Source organism: Mus pahari, chromosome 15 (assembly GCF_900095145.1).
Source record: "Mus pahari chromosome 15, PAHARI_EIJ_v1.1, whole genome shotgun sequence".
NCBI lineage: Eukaryota > Metazoa > Chordata > Mammalia > Rodentia > Muridae > Mus > Mus pahari.
Genome location: NC_034604.1, coordinates 72,906,432 through 72,927,174, shown reverse-complemented (window position 1 = coordinate 72,927,174; position 20,743 = coordinate 72,906,432). Strand labels below are relative to the sequence as shown.

Genomic DNA, 20,743 nt, shown 5'->3' with positions numbered 1-20,743 from the left:
CTCAAGGGTCCCACAGATGTATAACTGATGAAGACATCACATGCCATAGAGACTGTCCAATGGATATGGCAAGAATGCCTCTCCCAGCCGTGTCTAACAAGCACGCCTCTTTAAAATAAAGATCACACGGTGTGTGGTTTTAGTAGGGATCCAACCGCATAATTCTGAACTCAGAAGGGATTCGGGGTTCCCCTGCCACTCATGTCCTCCTCTCCAAGCATTCAGTGATCCCAGCTTTGATGTGGTCTTCAAAAGATGTTATGAGAAGAAGGGTAAACTCATATGAACTACATGCCCTCCTTCCCATTGGGAGGGTCTTGCTATGCTGTCCTGGCTGGTCTTAAACTTGCCTCCCCACCTCTGGAATCTTGGGCTTAAGGCAGGTGCCATCTCACCTTGTCTTTTTCTCCAAACAACAGTAGTAAGCGATCTATCCACAGGAGTGGGGGTGGGGAACATCCAGTTTTCTCACTAAATTGCTATATTGTGAATATTTATATATTAGCCTGAACTTACAGATACCCTCCAACTTGAAAAGGGCTATTTTTACTTAGTTGCTGGCTTCCTAAGGCGGTGACAGAACAGGACACCATCTGTCTCATACTGGCTAGTGAAAGCTTGCTGAAGATCTGGGTATCTATCTATACAGGCCAGCATTGGCTCAGGGAACAGTCCATCTCCCAAATCTAAGCAGTCACACATTTGAAAAAGTTAATCTATATTAGGAAGTAGCAGGGATTGCCTAACTCACCACTGAACTAATGAATTAAGCCTACTAAAGAGCTTTAAGCCACAGAGTCCGCAGAAGCCTGTACACTGCCACTGGCTTAGGAGGTCATGAAGCAAGATGGAATGAGAAAGTCGTGAAACAGGTCCACGTTCCTCACAGGCAGTGGATTCCACTAGCCCCGACGGGGGCTCATATATTTCCCAAACGCTGGCCAAAATGCTGGCCAAACCAAGGAGGCAATGTTCCAAAGAGTAGCTGTAACTTCAAGAATAAGAGACACGGCCAAGTGACAGCTGTACCTCCTGGCAGCCTGGAGGCACTGGGTACTAACATGAAAAGGGGGAGGGGCTCTGCTTCCAGGAATTACCCAAGAAGGAAAGAGAGTCAACCCAATCACTGTGGCTAAGTGGGGGCCCCAGTTAACCCTGAACTGTGGCCTGTATCATACCCGTGCTGTAGGCAGGAACGTTCTGGAGAATGCTGATGGACTTCCACCACAGTCCCACCCTCAGTAGACCCCAGGAAGGGAGCACCTGAGGGTGCTTCATCAAAGGGCAGCACAGGGACCGCTGAGGTATCCTGGCTGAGGAAGGGCCAGGACACTGTCACGGAATGTCCTTTGGGGGGGGGTACCCTTTTCTTTATTTAAACGTCAAACTGTAAGTGGGAGCTTACTCCTACTTACAATTCCTCTTGCTGTGCTTCGGAGTCCTACAAGAACATGGTCCCCACTTTAACCACTAAAGGGCTTAGTATGCAGCAGCAGCAGACAGGACATTAACTGATGGTCAAGCAAGGAACGATGCATTGAGTAGGCCTACTTTCATTCACCCACTGAATAGTCTCAGGGCATCTTTGTGCCCAGATGCTATCCTACACACTTAGGACATGAGAGGGCCCAGAGAGATGCCCGCCTGCCTGCCCTCAGGAAATTTGTATCCTACAGAAGGTGGGCAGCATGAAACAGAACAGCCAACTCTGCAGTGAGTTAGGCGGTGAGAATCATGGGAAAAACAGAAGTGGGCGGGCTCTACAGCCTTCGGGGTCACACGGGATGGAGCCCTTGTGTCGGTCAGCCCCGTGAAGCTGGCTCTGCCTGGGATGGCTCAGGCTCCTAGGTCTCCACAGCTGCTTCTCTAGGAAGGAGGCTCTACCTCCCAACCTGTGGCCCGCTCTTCGGCCCCGATTTCCCAGTAGCCTTAGCTTTGGCCTCAGCAGACTGTACCTATGAACCACAGCCCCAGATGATTCTCGTCTGGGACGGGGTGTAGCTCACAAGGTCCAGATTGCCTAAGAAACCTCAAATGCTGCTGGCTTGCAGACAGACACCCTTTCTGGCTCCCTGGAGCCTGGTGGGCTGGTTTCATCCCCTCACCCCCACCCCAGCGGTAGGATCTACCTCAGAGAGTTCTAGATAGGTTTTCTTCAGCTGAACTTATTCCCCTTGTATCTCTGCTCCCGGCCACGGGGCAGGAGGGACGTCGATCAGCCTGGCATGGCACTGGCTTACTTGTGTATCCAATGAAGTGGAGGAGGAATAAGAGGGTGGAGCTGAGGTAGCCAAGGAGGACTCTACAGTAGGCAGGCATAGGAAAGCCCGTGTGTAACCAGGCCTGGAGAAACTAGGAAAGGGCCTCCTCCTTCTCCAGCACTCAGTGCCTAGAAACTAAACTCTACCTAGACTCAACCACCTGGATCTAAGGACTTCAGGCACCTCACAGAGGGACTCCCAGCAGGCCAGGGCGGCTCAGAAGCACAGGGGAATTACAAGGCAACTGAGAGAGGAGAGAGCCTGAATGTGCCAACTACTCTGGACCTTGAAAGGGTGTGGACACCTGGCTTTACTGTGACATTTACGTTCAGACTTCTTCCAAACCCAGAGGGTCCTCATTCTGCTCCCAGCCAAGAACAGAACAGAGGCCTGACTCACTGTCTTGAACTAGAAGGCTTGTTGTGAGTGCAAAGCTTTCCCATCTTTCTACACAAGAATAACTCTACCAACTAAACAAAATCTGTCCTGCAACTTCGGAGGCTGCTTCGGCCCCAACCCTACAAGGCCTGCTCCTGCAAGGATCCACCCTGTAGGGCTGAGTCGTGCAAGGCCCTGCTCTACAACCCTCTTTCCCTCAGGCCTCTCTTGGCGAGACCCACCCTTGTCGTCTCTGCCTTGTGTAGACGCTCTGCTCTAGGGCCCTGCAAATGAGGACAGACTCAGGCAACCAGAGGCATCTGGGTATTCCCACGAACAACATACACCACAATACTTACAGCAATGAAAAGCGGAACCAGTAAATGAACAAGCATACAGTAGACCAGATCGGCCCTATCCACAGACAGAAATACCAGATGAAGCCAAAAAAGAAGTGATGTTTTAAAAATGGCTCAAGAATCCAGGGACTTCTTTACAATGTGTGAGAAAAATAGAACTCGGTGGTGAATCTGCCCTGCGGGTCCGATGAGGTAAAAAATATTTGGACCAAAAACAAGAAAGGAAAAAAGCCCAGTAAGGATCCCCTAGGGAGAAGTCCGGCACACCGGGGAAGTTGGCCTGCTGGTCCCACGGTTAGAATGCACAGACAAGATCTTGAACACCAGCATCAAAAGGGAGCAATGCGGCTTTGAAGAGTCAAGACAAAGGAACATCTCCTTTTTATTCTTTTTGAGACAGAATGTCACATATCCCAGACTGGCCTAGGATTTGCCTGTAACCAAGGATGACCCTCAACAGTTAATCCTTCTGTCTCCACCTGCAGACACGTTGCACGCCTGGTTTCGGTGGTGCTGAGAACAAACCCAGGTTTTAGCACATGCTATGCACCCATTCGGTCTCCTCAGCCATATCCCAACCTCAGCCATACTCTCAATATTGCCAACTAGGGCTGTCAACTGCCATTCACAGTTAGGGTCTACATTTCAGTATTTGTTCATTCAAGAAAACTTCAAGTAAGGCCTGCTAGGGCTGGCCCTGGGCTAGGGTGAGCATATGGTGCTGAACGAACAACCTGCCTTCACGTGGCTGAAAGTTTGCTGACCGGCAGGAAGTCAGTCAGCAGTCACACATGCAGCACGTAATTACAGACCAAGAAATGCCAGGGAAGGGACTGAGAAGCCAGGCCTTAATTTAAATCGGGTGTGTGAAGCAAGTAAGTCATTAGGTAAGGAGATGAGGGAATACACACTTCATCTATGGTCCAGACTGAAGGGCAGTGTGGGCCAGACACATGGTGCCCTGCCCTGTGCCAGGTATCATAGGGAAAGGACAGGAAGGCTGTCAGGGGCACAAGAGGAGGACCTCCATATGTCCTAATGTCCACACTATTCATGGAGGTGACCCCTAGCTTCACAACAACCTAACTCCAGAGGAAGGAGTCAGGCAGGGCCAATGATGGCTCCGCCCAGGTTATGGCCGAGACTTGTGTTGGAGAGTTAGAGACATGGCCAGAGCAGGATTTGTTAGAGAGAGAGAGAGAGAGAGAGAGAACCTGGATCATAGTCAATCATATATTCCAACTTGAATGGGCGGGGGGGGTGAGACGGATGGATGGACAGATGACAGATAGAAAGAAGATGATAGATGATGAAAAGATGATAGATGATAGATTTATGTATATATAATACATATATGTATATATATATATGTATGTATATATGTATATATAATATGATAAGTACATATCATATATATTATATATCATATATACTAGGGAAATGATAAATGACAGATAGATAGTTAGTAGGGAGATAATAGATAGATAGTTAGTAGGGAGATAATAGATATACCATACTGAGCCACAACTTAGAATCAGGACCTAAGTCTGTGAGTCAGACAGGGTGGTGCTTGGTCCTTTCCTGTGTCTTGTCCTCCCACTGCCACCCCGTGTGATGATAGCACAACCGTCACACCTGCTTTACTGCCTGGACCAGCACCACCGGGTGCATGACATTGCCCAGGGTGACTTCTGGGCCAAGAACTCTCACTGGAGTGGGCCCCATCTGGGAAGCCACACACCTCTGAGGGAAGGCCCCTTTGCACTGGGGACTCAGTGTAGGCAAAGCAGGGAGGAAGACCAGGGACAAACAAGCATGACAGAGATGAAAAAGTCACTGCCAGGCAGTCTATGTGTACTCTCCAATCCTGACAGCAAGTCTACACACAGACAGGTATAGAGCAAGGTATCTGGTTACCCACGGAGCAAGTCTACACAGCAGAGAGGCATCACCACGGCAGACATGTATCACCACGGCAGAGAGGCATCACCACGGCAGAGAGGCATCACTGTCCCATTTTACAGACCAGGAGAGCAAGACCTAGAGCAGTGGTTCTCAATCTGTAGGTCTTGACCTCACAGGGATTGTCTATCAGATGTCCTGCATATCAGATATTTATATTATAATTCCTAACAGTAGCAGAATGACAGTTATGGAGTAGCAGTGACTTAGTCTTATGGCTGGGGGGGTCACCTCAACGTGAGGAACTGTATTAACGGGTCACAGCATTAGACAGGTTGAGAGCTGCTAAGCTGGAGGGGTTCACTGGCCTGCTCAGTAGTAAGGCTCGTAATGAAGAAGCTGAGGCCAGCTTACAAGAGCGATTGAGACAACTGTTATAGGACATCGGAGACAAGGAGGACTAGAAGGGGAAGGGAGGCCTGAAGCAATAAACTGGCATGGATTGGTAAGAGGGGCTGCCGGGGAGGAGCTAGGCTGCTTAGTAGCTGGGCAGAGACAGACTCTAGGTAGGTGCAGTGGCGAATGTAGCTGCTCATCTGTCTCCACCTCTACGGGACTTTCCTGGACTGTAAACCCACAGCGAGAAGCCTAGTTACAGAGGAAACAGTCTGACCCATGCTTATGAAATGTTGAAGAGTCAGGCAGTTTGCAGGCCGGGAGTTGCACAGGGGATGCCAGCTGGTCCTGGTGACTCATGGCACAGGTTCAGACAACAGAGTCAAGTTGGAAGAAAGCACCATGCTCAAGGCTACACCAGCTCCCAGCTCTGCCCCCTGCAGAGCATAGGGTCTTGTGAGAATCCAAAAGGAAGGCTTGGTGTGCTCACAGAGTGGGAGGAGAGCAATGTCCCTGGAGTGGCTCACAGTCTGCAGGCCCGGGAGGGTGTATGGCACCTCAAGGCTCTCACCGGGAAGTCAGACCTCCTCATGAACCAAACCTGCAAACTTCTGGACACCCAGGACAGACCATCTGTGGATACTTGTACTATGGGCTAGACGGGGCTCTGCATCAGCTGAGCTTCAGCTCCTAACTTCTGAGGAATAGCCTGGCTTATTTATTAGGCTTGTTCCTTCCATTGCTATAAAGTGGCAATTCTTCAGGGACATTTTTCAAAACCGAACCACGCTCTTTTGGTTTGTTTTTTAATTAATACCACGAGAGGGCTGGAGAGATGGCTTAACAGTTAAGAGCACTGGCTGCTCTTCTAGAGATCCTGAGTTCAATTCCCAGCAGGCACATGGTGGTTCATATCTGTACTGGGATCTGATGCCCTCTTCTGGTGTGTTAGTGATAGCATACTTAAATAGATTTAAAAAAAAAGATGATGATGATGGTGGTGGTGGTAGTGATACCATGAGAGACTGAAGCTTGACACTTTGGGTGGGTACTAGCCTCTCTTCTCAGCTGTGTGATTCAATGGGCCTCTGCTAAGTGACCTGGCTGTGCCAGGGTCTGGAGAGCCCAGGAATACTTATAGTAATACTGTTGCAGAGAGCCTGCTATAGTACTGCTAAAGGAAGTGGGTGATGCGCCAAGCCTGTGCTCCCTGCATCCGCCAGACACACTGCACACAGGGCTGAAGCACCCATGCTGTGTTAACAGGCGGGATCAAAGGCTCAGGCTGCTGAGGAATGGGGACCTCACAGGATACAGGGGGCCATTTAGGAAGCAGCCCAGCCCTGAACACACGTCCGGGAGACATCAGGGAGGGAGGTGGGTGGATACTGACCTCAGCAGGCAGGTGTTGTGTGTTTCCCAGGAAGTGGAGTGGTGGATCATGGAACTGGATGGTTCAGGGTGATGTTGCAACTCAAGTTCTGGCCTTGAACACCCAGGGCTTAATAGTTTTGTCAGGAGTTCTCTTGATGAGCCTCAGGGTCCTCGTGGCCACAGAGGAAAAACAGTACTCTGTAAGGAGCTGTGAACATCAACAGAATGTATGCCAAGTGCCCAGAATGAGGCCTGGCAGAGATGTTACTCAAGGTGATAACCACCAAACTCATTCAAGCTGGTGAGTAGGTGCCACTGTACCTAGACTTTGCTCATGATGTGTGTCTGTGTGACAGCTTCTCCCATGGCTCGATCATGTTCCCGGAGTAGGTTATACCCACTAAACAATAGGTGCTAATTTGGGGCCAGGCTGTAGCTACTGCTTGGGCTGGAAGACACCTCTAGGTCCTGTCCGGCTCCGTCTCCCCCTCTGCCAATAGGATCAAAACCCTAGGAAAGAGTGGTAGGTCAGGCAACCGCCTGCTCAGACTCAGTAGGGTCACCTCCTAGCAAATATTCCCATCTCCAACAAAAGGGGCATGCGTGTAGAGTTTTTAGACCAAACTGAGCGTGTGAGGTGACTCCAGACAGGCTCCAACATTCAGCATCAACTTCTTAGGTTCAGTCCCAGGGAGAAACTGTGTTGTCTCACTCCTTTCTCATCTCTGTGAATAATGACCCTGACAGCCTTGGGGTGGTGTCATGAGCAGGTGCATCTCCTCTGCCCTGCAAAGGCCCACCCTGCAGGCAGAGAGGTTTGCTTGTCCATAGCAACACCCTGCTATTTCAGAACTCTGAGGGAGGGAGGCCACACTGGCTATCCGGAGGTGGGGCAGCCAGTGGCTTAGGCCCCTGAGCCCTGGAGAACAGGATACTAATATCACTTTCATTGCTAAATTCCTCTGCAACAGCTGGCCACCTAAAAACAATACCACACACAGCCCTCAAATTTCTCTTCCATGATAGCGCCTCTGAGGGTCTTTCTATGGGATCACATGTTCCTCTCAAAAAAGCTATCTGAGGAGAAGTTTCCTGGGCCTAGCACCTCTGCCTCATCGACTCAGTCTGAGAGGCAGAGAGGGAGGTCTGTCCTCATGGAACGATGTCGTTTAGCTTTGACAAGCACACCATGATGATAAAATGAAGAGACAGATGTATTTACTCAACAGCCAGCACTCTGAAGAGGAGCATCCTATGGTGCTTTGATGTACTGAGAAGGCATGGAGGGAGCCTCAATACCCTCAAGTGTGTATGAATGAGAGGATGCTCAGGAGATCACCCCTGTCCTCCACAGTGAAGGTAGAGGGCAACATTTTGGCTCTGTGGTTTCACTGGCCTACCAAGCATGAGGTTTTGTTCCACACGTACTACTTCCTCTCTCAAAAGAAGACGGTCCAATCTTCCTCTCACATGAAGAGCAAATATCAGAGAGATGACTCATGATCTGCTGTATGTGGCACAGGCTGACCCTCACTCATCTTTTGCCACCTTTGGTCACAACACCCAGCCCATCACAAGAGTCTAATGGAAGGTGAAGAAATTCAAGTGCAGAAGCAACCGTTCAGCCATGCTGAGGCATTGCAAGAGTCTTTCCCCTCACACGTTGGCAGTGGATACCCAAAACTGCAAAAATCGATTTTTCTTGATTTACTTTGGTTTATCCACAAATATCTGATGAGCTGTCATTCAGTTCCTCAGAACTGCAGAACTGTGGCACTTCAGACAAAAACCTGAAAAGAAGCAAAATCCATGGACACACACACAGCACTGCCACTTTACACATCTGGAGGACCCTATCCCTAACCCAGACCACACTGCCTTGGTTTGCTGGAGGGTCACTGAATGGGTCAGGGTAGCAGACAAGCAACAACCTGGAGGTAGGCCCACACATGGATGTCAGTGGTCCACACATGGATGTAGGTGGTTCACACATGGATACAGGTAGTTCACAGGAACTACATACAGGTGGTCTACATATGGAAGATGTAGGTTGTCCTCACATGGATACAGGTGGTCCACATATGGATGTAGGAGGTCCACACACTGATGTTGGTTGTCCACACATAGATGTAGGTGGTCCATACATGGATGTAGGTGGTCCACACATGGATGTAGGAGGTCCACACCACGATGAGATATTGCACAGAGGGTGGTTTCAAATTTTGTAGATATATAAAGCAAGCTTTCCCCTTGCCCAAGTAAAATACTACACTCCATCCTATCCGCTGATGGGGTGTTGAGGTGGGTTGGGGTGGGACCCAACCTAACTTTCAGAGCCAAAGGCCTCAGAAAGGAGAAGTTGGGAGGAAACAGCTACAGCGATTGCCAATACACCGGTCGCGGGGAGGAGCAGGGCTCCTCTCATCCCCAAGGGCTGGGCCTGGTGCACTGGGTGACTAGATCTGCTAGGGGGACATGGGTCAGGCTGAATCTCGGAGACCCAGCTCTACCCACATGGAAACCTGGAAATAGCAGCAGCAAGACTAGCAGCGATGTATATATAACCTTCCAAGCTTAGTTTAGCTGCTCCTTTCCTTCTGCTCCAGAGGATCAGCGTCAGTTTTCTTCCCAGGCATGGGAGGGCTACTCTTTGGCAGAGAGATCGTCCTGAATCATGTATTTGCCACCTTTGGAAAGTAGGTATTTTCTAAATTAGTGCTACAAACCATTGCTAAAGTCATTGCCATAAAGAAAATCCATTTGCTTTCCATCTCAGTCAGCAAACACTTACTGGGTATGTACCATATGCAGAACCTCACAGGTTAATGCTGAATCACAATTGAGAAATGTCAGTAACTTTCTGGGCTGGTCTTCTAGAATGTTCAACTTGATGTGCATGAGATGGGAGGATTAAAGAACTCCAAACAAGGAAAAGACTAGAGCCCAGCAGACAGCTGTTGCATCTCCTACAAGATACAACCTGGGAACTGGTACAGGGAACCCCCAGAGTTGCAAAGAGGGTATCCTCAGAGGACAGGCATGGTGACTGACCCTGCGGTCTGATAAGACAGGTGGGCTGCTGACCTCTGGCTTCACATACATGTGAGGTTGGGGACTGGGAACACTTCTAATAGGATGAAGGACCTCCCCTGCCCCACATACACACCCCATGTTACATCTTCCAAACCTGCCCACCACTGAAAATAGTGGACACAGTGTCTGCTTTCTTGTCTTTGTATAAAACACGGGCTCCACACTTGACACACAGTAGTTGCCCAGTAAGAAGAGCAAAACCCCATGATCAAATGACTGGATGGTGGGCAGGATCAGCACTTTATATTTTTGGTTGTGAGCCTAGCCTTTAATGGCTGAGCCATCCCTTTAGCCCAAGGACCAGCATTTTATAACCAGCTACTGAATAGAGGGTTTCCCTTGAAGACATGCATCAAGAATCTTCCACAATTCAAGGAAAAGAGAACATCTTAGAACCAAAGTCACAGTCTCAGTTGCTCCCATGAGCTCCAGACCTGGAGAACCAGGGAGACTCAGATGTCTCTTGCACTAACGGGGGACACTGGGATGTGGTGTCAGTGTCCTGGTCCGGATTCCATGACTTATCAGTCCTTAAGAGCCATGAGTCTTCCCCACTTATCTTAGGGTTTCTTTTCCTGTACAAAACATCATGACCAAGAACCAAGTTGGGGAGGAAAGGGTTTATTCACCTTACACTTCTACATTGCTGTTTATCACCAAAGGAAGTCAGGACAGGAACTCACACAGGGCAGGGACTTGGAGACAGGAGCTGATGCAGAGGCCATGGAGGTATGCTGCTTACTGGCTTACTCAGCCTGCTCTCTTATAGAATCCAAGACTACCAGCCCAGGGATGGCACCACCCATAATGGACTAGGCCCTCCACCCTTCATCACTAATTGAGAAAATGTCTTACAGCTGGATCTCATGGAGGCATTTCCTCAAGGGAGTCTCCTTTCTCTGAGATAACTCCAGCTTCTGTCAAGTTGACACACAAAACCAGCCAGTGTACCACGAGTGACCATAGACTGTTATGGCACTGACTGGACTCTGGATAGGGCAAAGATGTTCCCAGGGGTTCAATATCCCCTTAAGTATTGTGGAAGTGATAGGGAAGCCCATTTTATAGGCTATGATGGGGATCCATGAATTCTTTCTTGCGACTTCAGTGTACTGGGAACCATGTCTGGCACACATTTCTCACATGTACTGGGGATGTTAGATGTTAACTGCTTTAGAATGGGACCCTTTACACAGAGGACAGCACCTCATCTGCGCCGCCGTTTACATCCCCAGTGTGTCCAGTGTAGCTTTAGAGTATGGTTTAAAAGTGTGCTGGGAGGGAGGTGAGGGGCTGCACTTTTGGGGCCCGGATTTATGCGCCAAAGGAAGTGAGGAGCCAGTAAGCTTGTGCATTTGTTACATAAACAGCCAGCTGGACACATCTGCCTGTGTGTTCTGCTGCTGTCACCTCGTGCTCCCTTCATGTTGTCCCTAAAGGACCAGGAGACCCTGTTAAGCCAAGGCACACCTCTCCTCTGTCAATCCACACACACTTCATGGACGCCTGAGCTTCTGAGACCTTTAAAGCCTCCACTTTGCAATTTCCGATACCACCCCCTTCTCTAAACTCGGGAAAACCCCAGCCCAGTGTCTGGGATACCCCGGCTTCCAGGCAGTTGTTTCCCTCTTTAGCGAGATATGGGAGAACCCCAGCCCAGTGTCTGGGACACCCCGGCTTCCAGGCAGTTGTTTCCCTCTTTAGCGAGATACAGTAGCCCCTGGCCACACACCCAGAAAAGGTGGCAAACCTTCTGGGGGCAGTGACATCATCCATGCTCCCCAAACTAACATCCCACCTGGGTCCCTGTCAAGAGCCTCTTCTAAACGCAACTTCTCAAATCAAGTCCCAGGACCTGTCTAAACACATACGTGCACAGATACAACAAAGCAGGATCTCAGAAGGGTGTAGCTGACACACAGGTGAGTCAAACCGTGTCCAGGCAATTCTCAACTGGCCCACACGAGGCAAGTCCTCAGCCATCCAACAGTGAGGCCTGGCCCAGCTTCCATCCCACCCAATGTCTCACGCCAGATGGAAGGGTGGGTCCCTGCAGGGCCATGGCAGCCAACACACTCAGCTAGAGATAAGATCTTGGGGCTCAGAGGAGACAGGCTGACAGAAGACATTGTATGCCCAGCTGTCTACAGCACAGCTCTGACAGCCAGCACCCGATCAGCCAGGCCATCTAGGGGCTACTCACAGACCTGCCCTCCCAGGAGGCCTAGGTTAACGTCTGAGCTAGGCTACATGAGGGAAAGGATAACAATTCCACTCAGAACCTGGAAGATCAGTCTCACCTGCTCTGGTGGGACACACCATAGACACGCAGCTCCCAAAAGCCAACACAAAGAGAACGGGAAGAGGATTAAGCATAACACTGGGGAGCTAAAAAGAGACAGACAGATAGCACACTAGCACCTTCCAGTTTCCAGCTCACTGACAACTCAAGAAAGATACAAATTAAAGCAGTAGAAAAAGGAACAGGGGAGGGGAATGAATGGATACCAAACGGCATATATAAAATAGCAGAAGCAATTTCTCAGAACATTTTTAAAAGTTATTGCATATGTATGGTGTGTGTGTGGCGATCAGGGAACAACCCTGTGGAGTCAGTTCGCTCTATCCACTTTTATGTGGATTCCAGGGTTCGAACTCAGGAGGTCAGTCTTGCTCGGCCATTGCCTTCACCATCTCACCTGCCTAAATACTTACTAATTACATATTCAAAGCCTTAAAAATGTGCATGTCTTTTTTTTTTTTTTTTTTGGTTTTTTGAGACAGGGTTTCTCTGTGTAGCCCTGGCTGTCCTGGAACTCAGAAATCCGCCTGCCTCCTCCTCCCAAGTGCTGGGATTAAAGGCGTTAGCCACCACGCCCGGCTATGTGCATGTCTTTTATCCCAAGTACTTTTAAATACATAGAGTCCTGTACTGATTTAATACAACCAGTAACTTTCCTTTGCTGTATGTTGTATATTCTGTATTAGCTTCATATAAATACTTCAATATGGTTCACAGCACAGTTTAGTATGGGGGGGGGGACCAGGCAGAAATTCAAACAAGATATTGGTTAAATTAATTATGATCTGACAGAAGATGTAATACTATGTCGTCATTTTTTAAAGTCCTCTAAAAATATTAATGACATGAAGAAACATTTGCCACATAATGCCAGATTGAAAGTAGACTGCATTTTGTCTTTGTGATCCTTGTTCTAGAAACAATAACATGATATATGCACACTAGCACATGCCATCAGAAGGCATGAGGCAGCATTTGAGAGAAGTCTGTCTGCAGACGGAATTACCCTCTTTCATCCACAAGTTTCTTTAGGGAGGCACACACATGAAGGAAACCTTCAGTCTCAAACAATACTGAGTGGGCCTCATGACAGACTTCTGCCTCTGGAGTTGGGACACTGTTGAGGTAGGAGGACCTGAAAACTGTATTCTCTGAGACACCCCCACCCCTGACGGCAGTAGCCTTCTTGGCTTTCTTGTTAGCCTTCAAAGCAGTCTAAGCATTTGCCCTTCTTCCTTCAGCCTGAAATGCTTTCCTACGAATCTTCAGGGTCTCCCTTACAGCTGCAGGTTGGAGAGGCAAAAGTCACGGTGGAGTGAGAAGGGCAGGCAGAAACAGGAAATCGAAAGTGCACATGGCTCTGGAGAGGAAGAGATGATGAGCCAGAGTTAACGATTTTAGGGAATCACGGGGGGGGGGGGGCATGAAACGGGCGGCAGCCACCAGGCCAAGAACCTGCGTTCTCTGCATCCACACCTGGTGTGCCCAGGAGGTGGCCGCGTGGCAGATAATTGATGATTTCAATTCTGAGAAGACGCGTGGCCATATTCAGCACTTAGAGTGCTGAGACCCTGCCCCTGGCGCTTGGATGCAGAGGATTGTGGGTGCGCTGCAGTCTTCACCCTCACTGCTCCACTTGACCTCAGGAGGTGAAGCACCTTCTCTGGGTATGATACACACGCCCACAGATGAAGCGACTCGGATAGGGAAGCTAAACGAGTTGCCTCAAATCCCCAACCGCAGAGAGGACAAAACTTGGGTGCACTGAGCTGTGTGGCTGACATTTCCCTAAGCAAAACCACAGTGCTGTATTTAGCTCTACATTCGAGGTGCGTGAAGTCCTTGCTGATAGGGAGTTCTGCCTCCGGCACAGACAAAAGCCCCTTGCTTGGAGAGATGGACTCCACAGTCATACACATCAACTACCGAGTGGGAGGAGAGCGGGAGGGGTGTGGAAGGAAGAGCCACTTGGGACGTTCTGGACAGGCAGTGAGGGTGGCATGCTGTGGGGTGGAGAGCATGTGACAGCCACCCCAGTGCTGTCTAAGTCAGCGTGGGCCCTCCTAAGTCTCCACTCCGAGCAGCATCTGAGCTTGAAGCCTCAGAGACGCAGAGTGGCATCTCTCCACTGAGCAGAGTTGGAGACAGTTGGGCTAACAGGCCAGGAAACAAAGGTAGGTGGCCTATTCTCCCCTAAGCCTGCATGGACCAGAAATGCAGGATAAGGCCCTGTGAGGGCACTTCCTCCAGATCTGTCCCATGGCCTCATTTTGAGTTTGATAACATACAGTGTCACACACAGCTACTGAGCACCAGAACTGAGTGGTTAGCACTCATCTGAATCCATACTCAGTGAGTGGTCAGGAAGAATCCTGGTGACAGGTGGTGGTGTATCTTCACTGTGTTGGTGCTCACAAGAGTGTTACACACCTGTATGCACACACATGTGAGCACAGAGCACCCTATGAAGCTCCCTTCTATTCACACCGCAGAAGGCCAAGCAAAGTGACTTCGGGTCTCTGTATTCTTCCTCACGTCTGCTTGTGAATGTACCACCATTTCGAAACAGTTTAGAGAAACGAAGGGGCTGCCCTATTCCAGTGCTGAGGAAGCAGGCAACCCTCCCACCCTCCCACGGCCATGGATGGCCCTAACATCACAGCCGCATGAACTTGGGGTGTGGGAGCACTCCTGGACAACAGAGGGGATGGGAGAGTCATAGAATTACCATCTGGAAATGGGGTAGGGTCTCATTATAAGTAAGATGCCCCAAATGTGGAGACCCTGCAGTTCACCACAATGGGTCTGCAAAGATACTCTGCTGTTACTGGGGGGGGGGGGGACTGCCCAATCCTCAGGACTCTACAGAGACCCTGAAAATCGTACACTAAAGAACTCTTTGGTGGCTGGTCAGTAGTCTAGTGAGAGCATCATCTTCCCAGACACCAGGCGAATGAATGGATCTCAGGCCTTAGGCCCACAAGAAGCATTGGGGAGAACTCACCCTTGGTGATCTGGACCATTCCAGCACCTCTCCCTTCTTTACCCAGAACACCACAGAAACAAGGCCACTTATCTCCTAGTCAGTAAAAGGCTCCAGGGACTTCTCCCACCCGACCCTAAGCAACAGCAGCTCTCCATCCCGCAGGGTCCACGTTGTAGACCCTCCCAGACCAAAGCTTTTGCAGCGAAGGAGCTGCCTCCGCAGAGGGGAGAAGCGCCAGATCCTATCAGCCAATTATCCAGGCACGGCTACTCGCAAGTTCGGGCACGCTCTGCCTAGGCACAAGCAGCGGGAGGGGCCCAGGCGCGCCCAGGGGGTCTGAGTCTGCGCCCTGGTCGCGCCCCCGTAGCGGATTGTGGTCTTGTCTAGGGGCGGCTCGCCCAAATGGGAGTTTATCGGTCCCATTAGAACCTGGGGGATCTAAGCTGGGGGAGCGTCTAGGAAAGATGTCTGGGTAGCAGGGGTGCTCAGGGCTGGGTCGGGAAGACTGGACTTGGGCCAGGGGTATGATCAAGGGGTCTGGGTCTTGGGGTAAATAAAGGGCGCCTGGGGCTCCGGGTCTGGTACCCAACGCCAAACAGGAGGCTGGGCCAGGGCCCTGATCTGGGAGCCGACCGCCAGTCTGCTCCTTAAGGCCAAATAGGCGGCGCTGCCAGGCCCCCCTCCTGATTCTGGCCTCCCAAAGACCCCTCCACGACCCGAATCCCAGCAGTCTGCAGCTCCAAGATCGCCCCGGAAACACAGCCCTCCCCTCCAACGTGTGGCGCGCCCGGGTCTTCTCTAGTTCGTGGAACAAAAGAGCAGCTCTCGTGGAGCTGGTTCAGAGCCTACACCGACTGTCCCATGGCCCTCCGCCGCCCGGCTTTGTGTTCGCATAGGGAGCAGGGAAGATCGCCGGGGTCCCGGAGCACATCCCACGGTCCCCGCGCAGAGGCACGCAGCGCCTAAGCTCCAAAGTTGTCGACGCCGGTCGCCTCCCACACCGCTCCCGTTTCCCTCCGCGGGGTGCCCCATTCATTTGCCAAGGGAACGAGTGCAGACCGCCCCGGTGGGCCTCGGGCACTTACCTTGCTCTTGACTTCCACAGCGCTACAGTCGTAGAAGCGTAGGGTCTGAGACTTATGAAAACTCCGGTTCATGATTTCGGCCCCACTTAGCCTCGCCTTCGCCCTCGCCGCTCAGGGGCCTCAGAGAGTCTCCGCGGAGACGCCCCCCGCCGTCTGCCCGGGCCCGGCGCCGGGCCCGCGCTCGCTAGGGCGCCCGGCTGCACGGCGTGAGGCGGGCCGGAGCGGGGCTGGCGGCGCGCCGCGGGGACTCCAGGGGCCGCGCGCGGGAGGAGCTACGGGACGCCTCCCCCGAGCCCCGCCTCCAGCGCCCCGCCTCCAGCCCCCATCAGGACCCGCCCACGCCACGCCCCCACCTGGTGCCTTTCCAAAGGAAGAAGCTCTGGGCCATTTTCTGGGCTCTCCGGTTTGCCTTCTCCACAGGGGTTCTCGATAGATTCTTAAGAAGCATGGTGAGGACAAGCACCCCAGGTCTGATCCACCTGCCTGCTTCAGTTGCCAGGTTGTAGGTGGTCTCTCCCATGAAGTAGTGAACTCTTAACATACAGGCAGGACGGAAAGCGAAAGGAGAGTAAACCAATGCCAAATTGTAAAGAAATAGTTAAAGTTAAAACTAATATGTAGTATTAACAACAAGAACTAAAACTATTTTTTTAAAAAGGGAGAGGAACACTTGCAGGAGGGTTTGAGGAGCAGCGAGAGTTTTTCTAAGGTAGTTGATAGAAAATAGGATAGGTTTGGAGAAAGAACTGATTCTTATATCATAGAAAACTTATTATCAAGAGGGGAGAGAAAACCCAAGATGGAACCTGGCTCAGGAGTTTTTAAAGAGGTTAGGATGAAACACACGGACTTTAACAACTGTCTTAAAATGTCTCATGCATTTTTGTAATCAACATGTTTACTTTTTGTACATTGTAATATACATTACAGAATTGTGATCATTCTGTTTTGTCACTACCCGGGTTATAATGGATGTTTTCATCAGTTGTTTGTTTTTAGAAAACGTTCTTTACATTGCTTATGTGAATAAAAGTATGACTTCTAATGGTTTTATTTTATTGGCTATGTTTGCATTTCATACATACTAATATTATAAGTGCTGAATCCCAGGTTTCACTTATTTCTGAGGCTTTTAAAAGATATTGACTATTAAATGGAATTATTAGACTATAAAACACACCTACTTCTAAAGTTTTAATGCAGACTGCCAAATTGCATTCCCTAAATTTTAATTTTTATTCAGTTTTGCTGTGTATTTATTCTGTTATGATCAGGGTTTAATGCCAGGGCCTGTGGTCACTGTGGTTTAGAGTTATAATCCTTCCCTTAGAAGAAAGTTCAGATTGTTCAGAGGACCCCAGACAGGCAGGCATAGGTGATGTAAGCTGGGAAGACATGGGGAAATCCTGGTCAGGAAGCAGCAGGCGCAAACTCTGGCTTCTTGCTTCTTTTCTTTCCCAGCCCCTCCTCCAAGAGCTCCTCCCCCAAAGCCCCTCCCTCAGAGCCCCTCCCCCAAGAGCCCCTCCCTTACCCTTCTCTTTCCCTCCTTTTCTCTCTCACAGGCCTTTACATAATAACCTAGGCCAGTCTCAAACTTGCTAGGTAACTGAAGCTGCCCTTCAACTTCCCATCTTCCTGTCCCCGCCTCCATAGTGCTGGAACTGCAGGTGTTGTACGTACTTCCATGCCTGTTTTGCTCAGTACAAGGCACGGGATCCCGGACTTCATGGCCTTCTTTGGAGGGTCGATTCCTAACTTAGTACAGTCCTTTGGCCTTAGGAAAGTCACAGGTCTGCTGCTATGCTGTTCACTCCAAAGGGACTGTTCTGTGGGTGGGGGAGGCCCAGGAGTGCGGTGAGAGTTGAGCGCCCTGATGGTTAATCCTGGTTGTCAGCTTGACTCCATCTGGAATAACCAAAACGCAAGCCTCTTGGCGCTCCTGTGAGGGGTGTTGTAAATGCTGACCTTAATCCTAAATCCACTTATTTCTGAGGCTTTTTAAGAAATATTGACTCTTGGTCAGATTATCTAAGGCAGAAAGACCCACCCTAAGTGTGGACAGCAGCTTCTGGAGGAAACATAGATGAGAAGGATAATGGAAAAAGAAACTGTTGCTTTCTACCTGCTTGCCCCCACTCTCACTGGCATGCCCGTCTAGTCTATGCTGTTGCTGCAGCGTACTTGGCTGACACTAGAGCCAAGTTCTTCGGGTTTCTAATGTAGACCAAAGACCAGCAGCTCTCTAGGGATCCTCCAGGCCTTCCATGCCACATTGGGGCTGCTGAGACATCCAACCTTGTGGACTGAGCAGCTACTGGACTCTTGGCTTCTCTAGTGTGAGACAGCTGTGCGTGTGTGTGTGTGTGTGTGTGTGTGTGCGTATGTTCACTCACATTTGTTAATTCTATCACTTCTGGTCCTTTAGACAAGCCTTGACTAACACAAGCTGTAAGCCAGACATTTCAAATATGGAATGATGAATACCGTTCTGGGGAGTGGGTAGGGATGAAGGTCCAAGAGCAGGTTCTGACTTGGCAGTGGTGGTGTACACCTTACATCCCAGCACCCAGGAGGCAGAGGCAGGCAGACCTCTGTGAGTTCGAGGCCAGCCTGGTCTACAGAACAAGTTCCAGGACAGCCAGGGCTACACAGAGAAACCCTGTCTCAGAGTGGAGATGGCGAGATAGCAAGGTTCAAGACTCTGAGAAAGAGGAGGTGAGGAGGTGCCAAGCTTCATGTGGTCCTTAATTGGCAGTGGGTCAGCCAGAGGGGAGTGAAACAGTCCTGTGAATCCTGAGGCACATAGTGAGGGGCTAAGACCTGCGTGCTCACCTGTTCCATCAGTAACAACCTACAGAATTAGCTGTAAAATGGAAGGAGATCAGTCCCCGGTACCTGGCAAGTCCAGCAGCACGGCAGAGGGGTTGCACTTGGATATCAATCACCTGTTGCCTACATAGACTGTAGCTTCAGGGACAGGCAGCCCCAGGAGGAAGCTGCTGATGCCTGAGTCCCTGTGCACAGCCAGGCTATCCCTGTGAAAGGCTTTTTAAGCCTTAGAATGTCAAGCCACTCCCTCTAGGTCCTGACCTGGCAGCCTGTTTTTTTTTTTGTTGTTTGTTTGTTTGTTTTTACATATCCATGGGGCCACAGGAACCTTTGAATGCTGACTGGTAGACTGAGAAACTAGAGATAGACAGGCCTAACCCATCAAAACTGGTAACTGAGTTTGGTGGCTCACGCCTTAGTTCCAGTTCAGCCAGGAGGATTGAGAGTTCAAAGCCAGCTTGAGCAATATGGTGAGATGGTCTTCAACCAACCAACCAACCAACATATCCACCCCAGGTAAACAGAAATAAATTCTAATATAGATTCCAAATACAGCCTGTAGGCCAGTGCTTCTCCCTTTGGGGGGTGGTGTTGAATGATCTTTTCACAGAGGTCACCTAAGATCATCAGAAACCACAAATATTTACACGCTGATTCACAACAGTACCAAAATTACAGTGAAGCAGCAATGAAAGTAATTCTATGGTTGGGGAGGGGGGGCGGTGGTCACCACAATACGAAGAAGTGTATTAAAGGGTTGCAGCATTAGGAAGGTTGGGAACCACTTCTTTAGGTGGCCAGTCCTTGAAAGTGAGGTACCTTAGAACTTCAAAATCTTAGATTTCTAGGTAAGGGGCGGCTCAAAACATTTTATCAGAGAGAAAGGAGATCGGTAACCTCGATCACTTTTTCAGCTTTTTGTTTGTTTGTTTGGTTTTGGTTTTTTTCGAGACAGGGTTTCTCTGTATAGCCAAGGCTGTCGTGGAACTCACTTTGTAGACCAGGCTGGCCTCGAACTCGAACTCAGAAATCCGCCTGCCTCTGCCTCCCGAGTGCTGGGATTAAAGGCGCGCACCACCACGCCCGGCTACTTTTCAGCTTTTAAAGTAACAAAACACCTCTAAAGGAGCTGTTATCAGCACAATAGGATCTGCTCACAGAAGAAACTATTGAAAACTACTAAATTATCCGAACAGTGGAACTCACACTGCAGCCTACACTGAAAAAGTTGGTACCACCCTGAGAGGCCTGGATAGGAGAAAGGCAAGCTCCGCATGCTCATGGATGAGCCCACCAGAGATCTCAGGAGTAGCGACGCCTGGGTACACTCGGTGGTTCTTAAGGAAACCACCTTGCCCTGCCCTCTCCTCTGCCTTGGGACACTCCGCAATGTCTAGAAGCATCCACCATGAGGAAGGCAGGGTGTACTGCTGACTGCCGGGGCTATCGATGTCACGAGGGGCAGCCCTTCCTATAAAAAGGGCTTCCACCCAGTCAAAATGTCAGCTGTGCCAAGGGCTGTTGTTTCTGACCCTCAGATCCCTGCTACCTCACCGTCACCTGAGGTCCCTGTAGGAACCTCGATTTGCAGCAGTCTGCACATTTTAAGTTTGCGGCAGTCTGCACATTTTGAAGTGCGCAGACCAGACCCGGGCTGCCCTTGTTTTTGGTCTCTGAGTCTGGTGATAAAGACTGGGGAAAGTTAGCCTGCTGTGAAACCAATAAAAATAAATACCAGGCTCAGCTCTGCTCCGGGCTCCGCAGCGCTTCAAAGAAAA

At 50.1% G+C, this 20,743-nt stretch overlaps 1 protein-coding gene across 1 annotated transcript in view; it reads right to left on the bottom strand.

Moving 5' to 3' along the window:
* Positions 1–16,371, bottom strand: part of Pard6g (par-6 family cell polarity regulator gamma) — a 72,120-nt gene extending 55,749 nt beyond the window's left edge. Inside the window, exon 1 of the mRNA XM_021214749.2 lies at positions 16,137–16,371. Coding sequence (XP_021070408.1) covers positions 16,137–16,208 — 72 coding nt within the window. The 5' untranslated portion in view covers positions 16,209–16,371. The remainder of the gene's footprint in view (positions 1–16,136) is intronic.
* Positions 16,372–20,743: the final 4,372 nt, after the last annotated feature.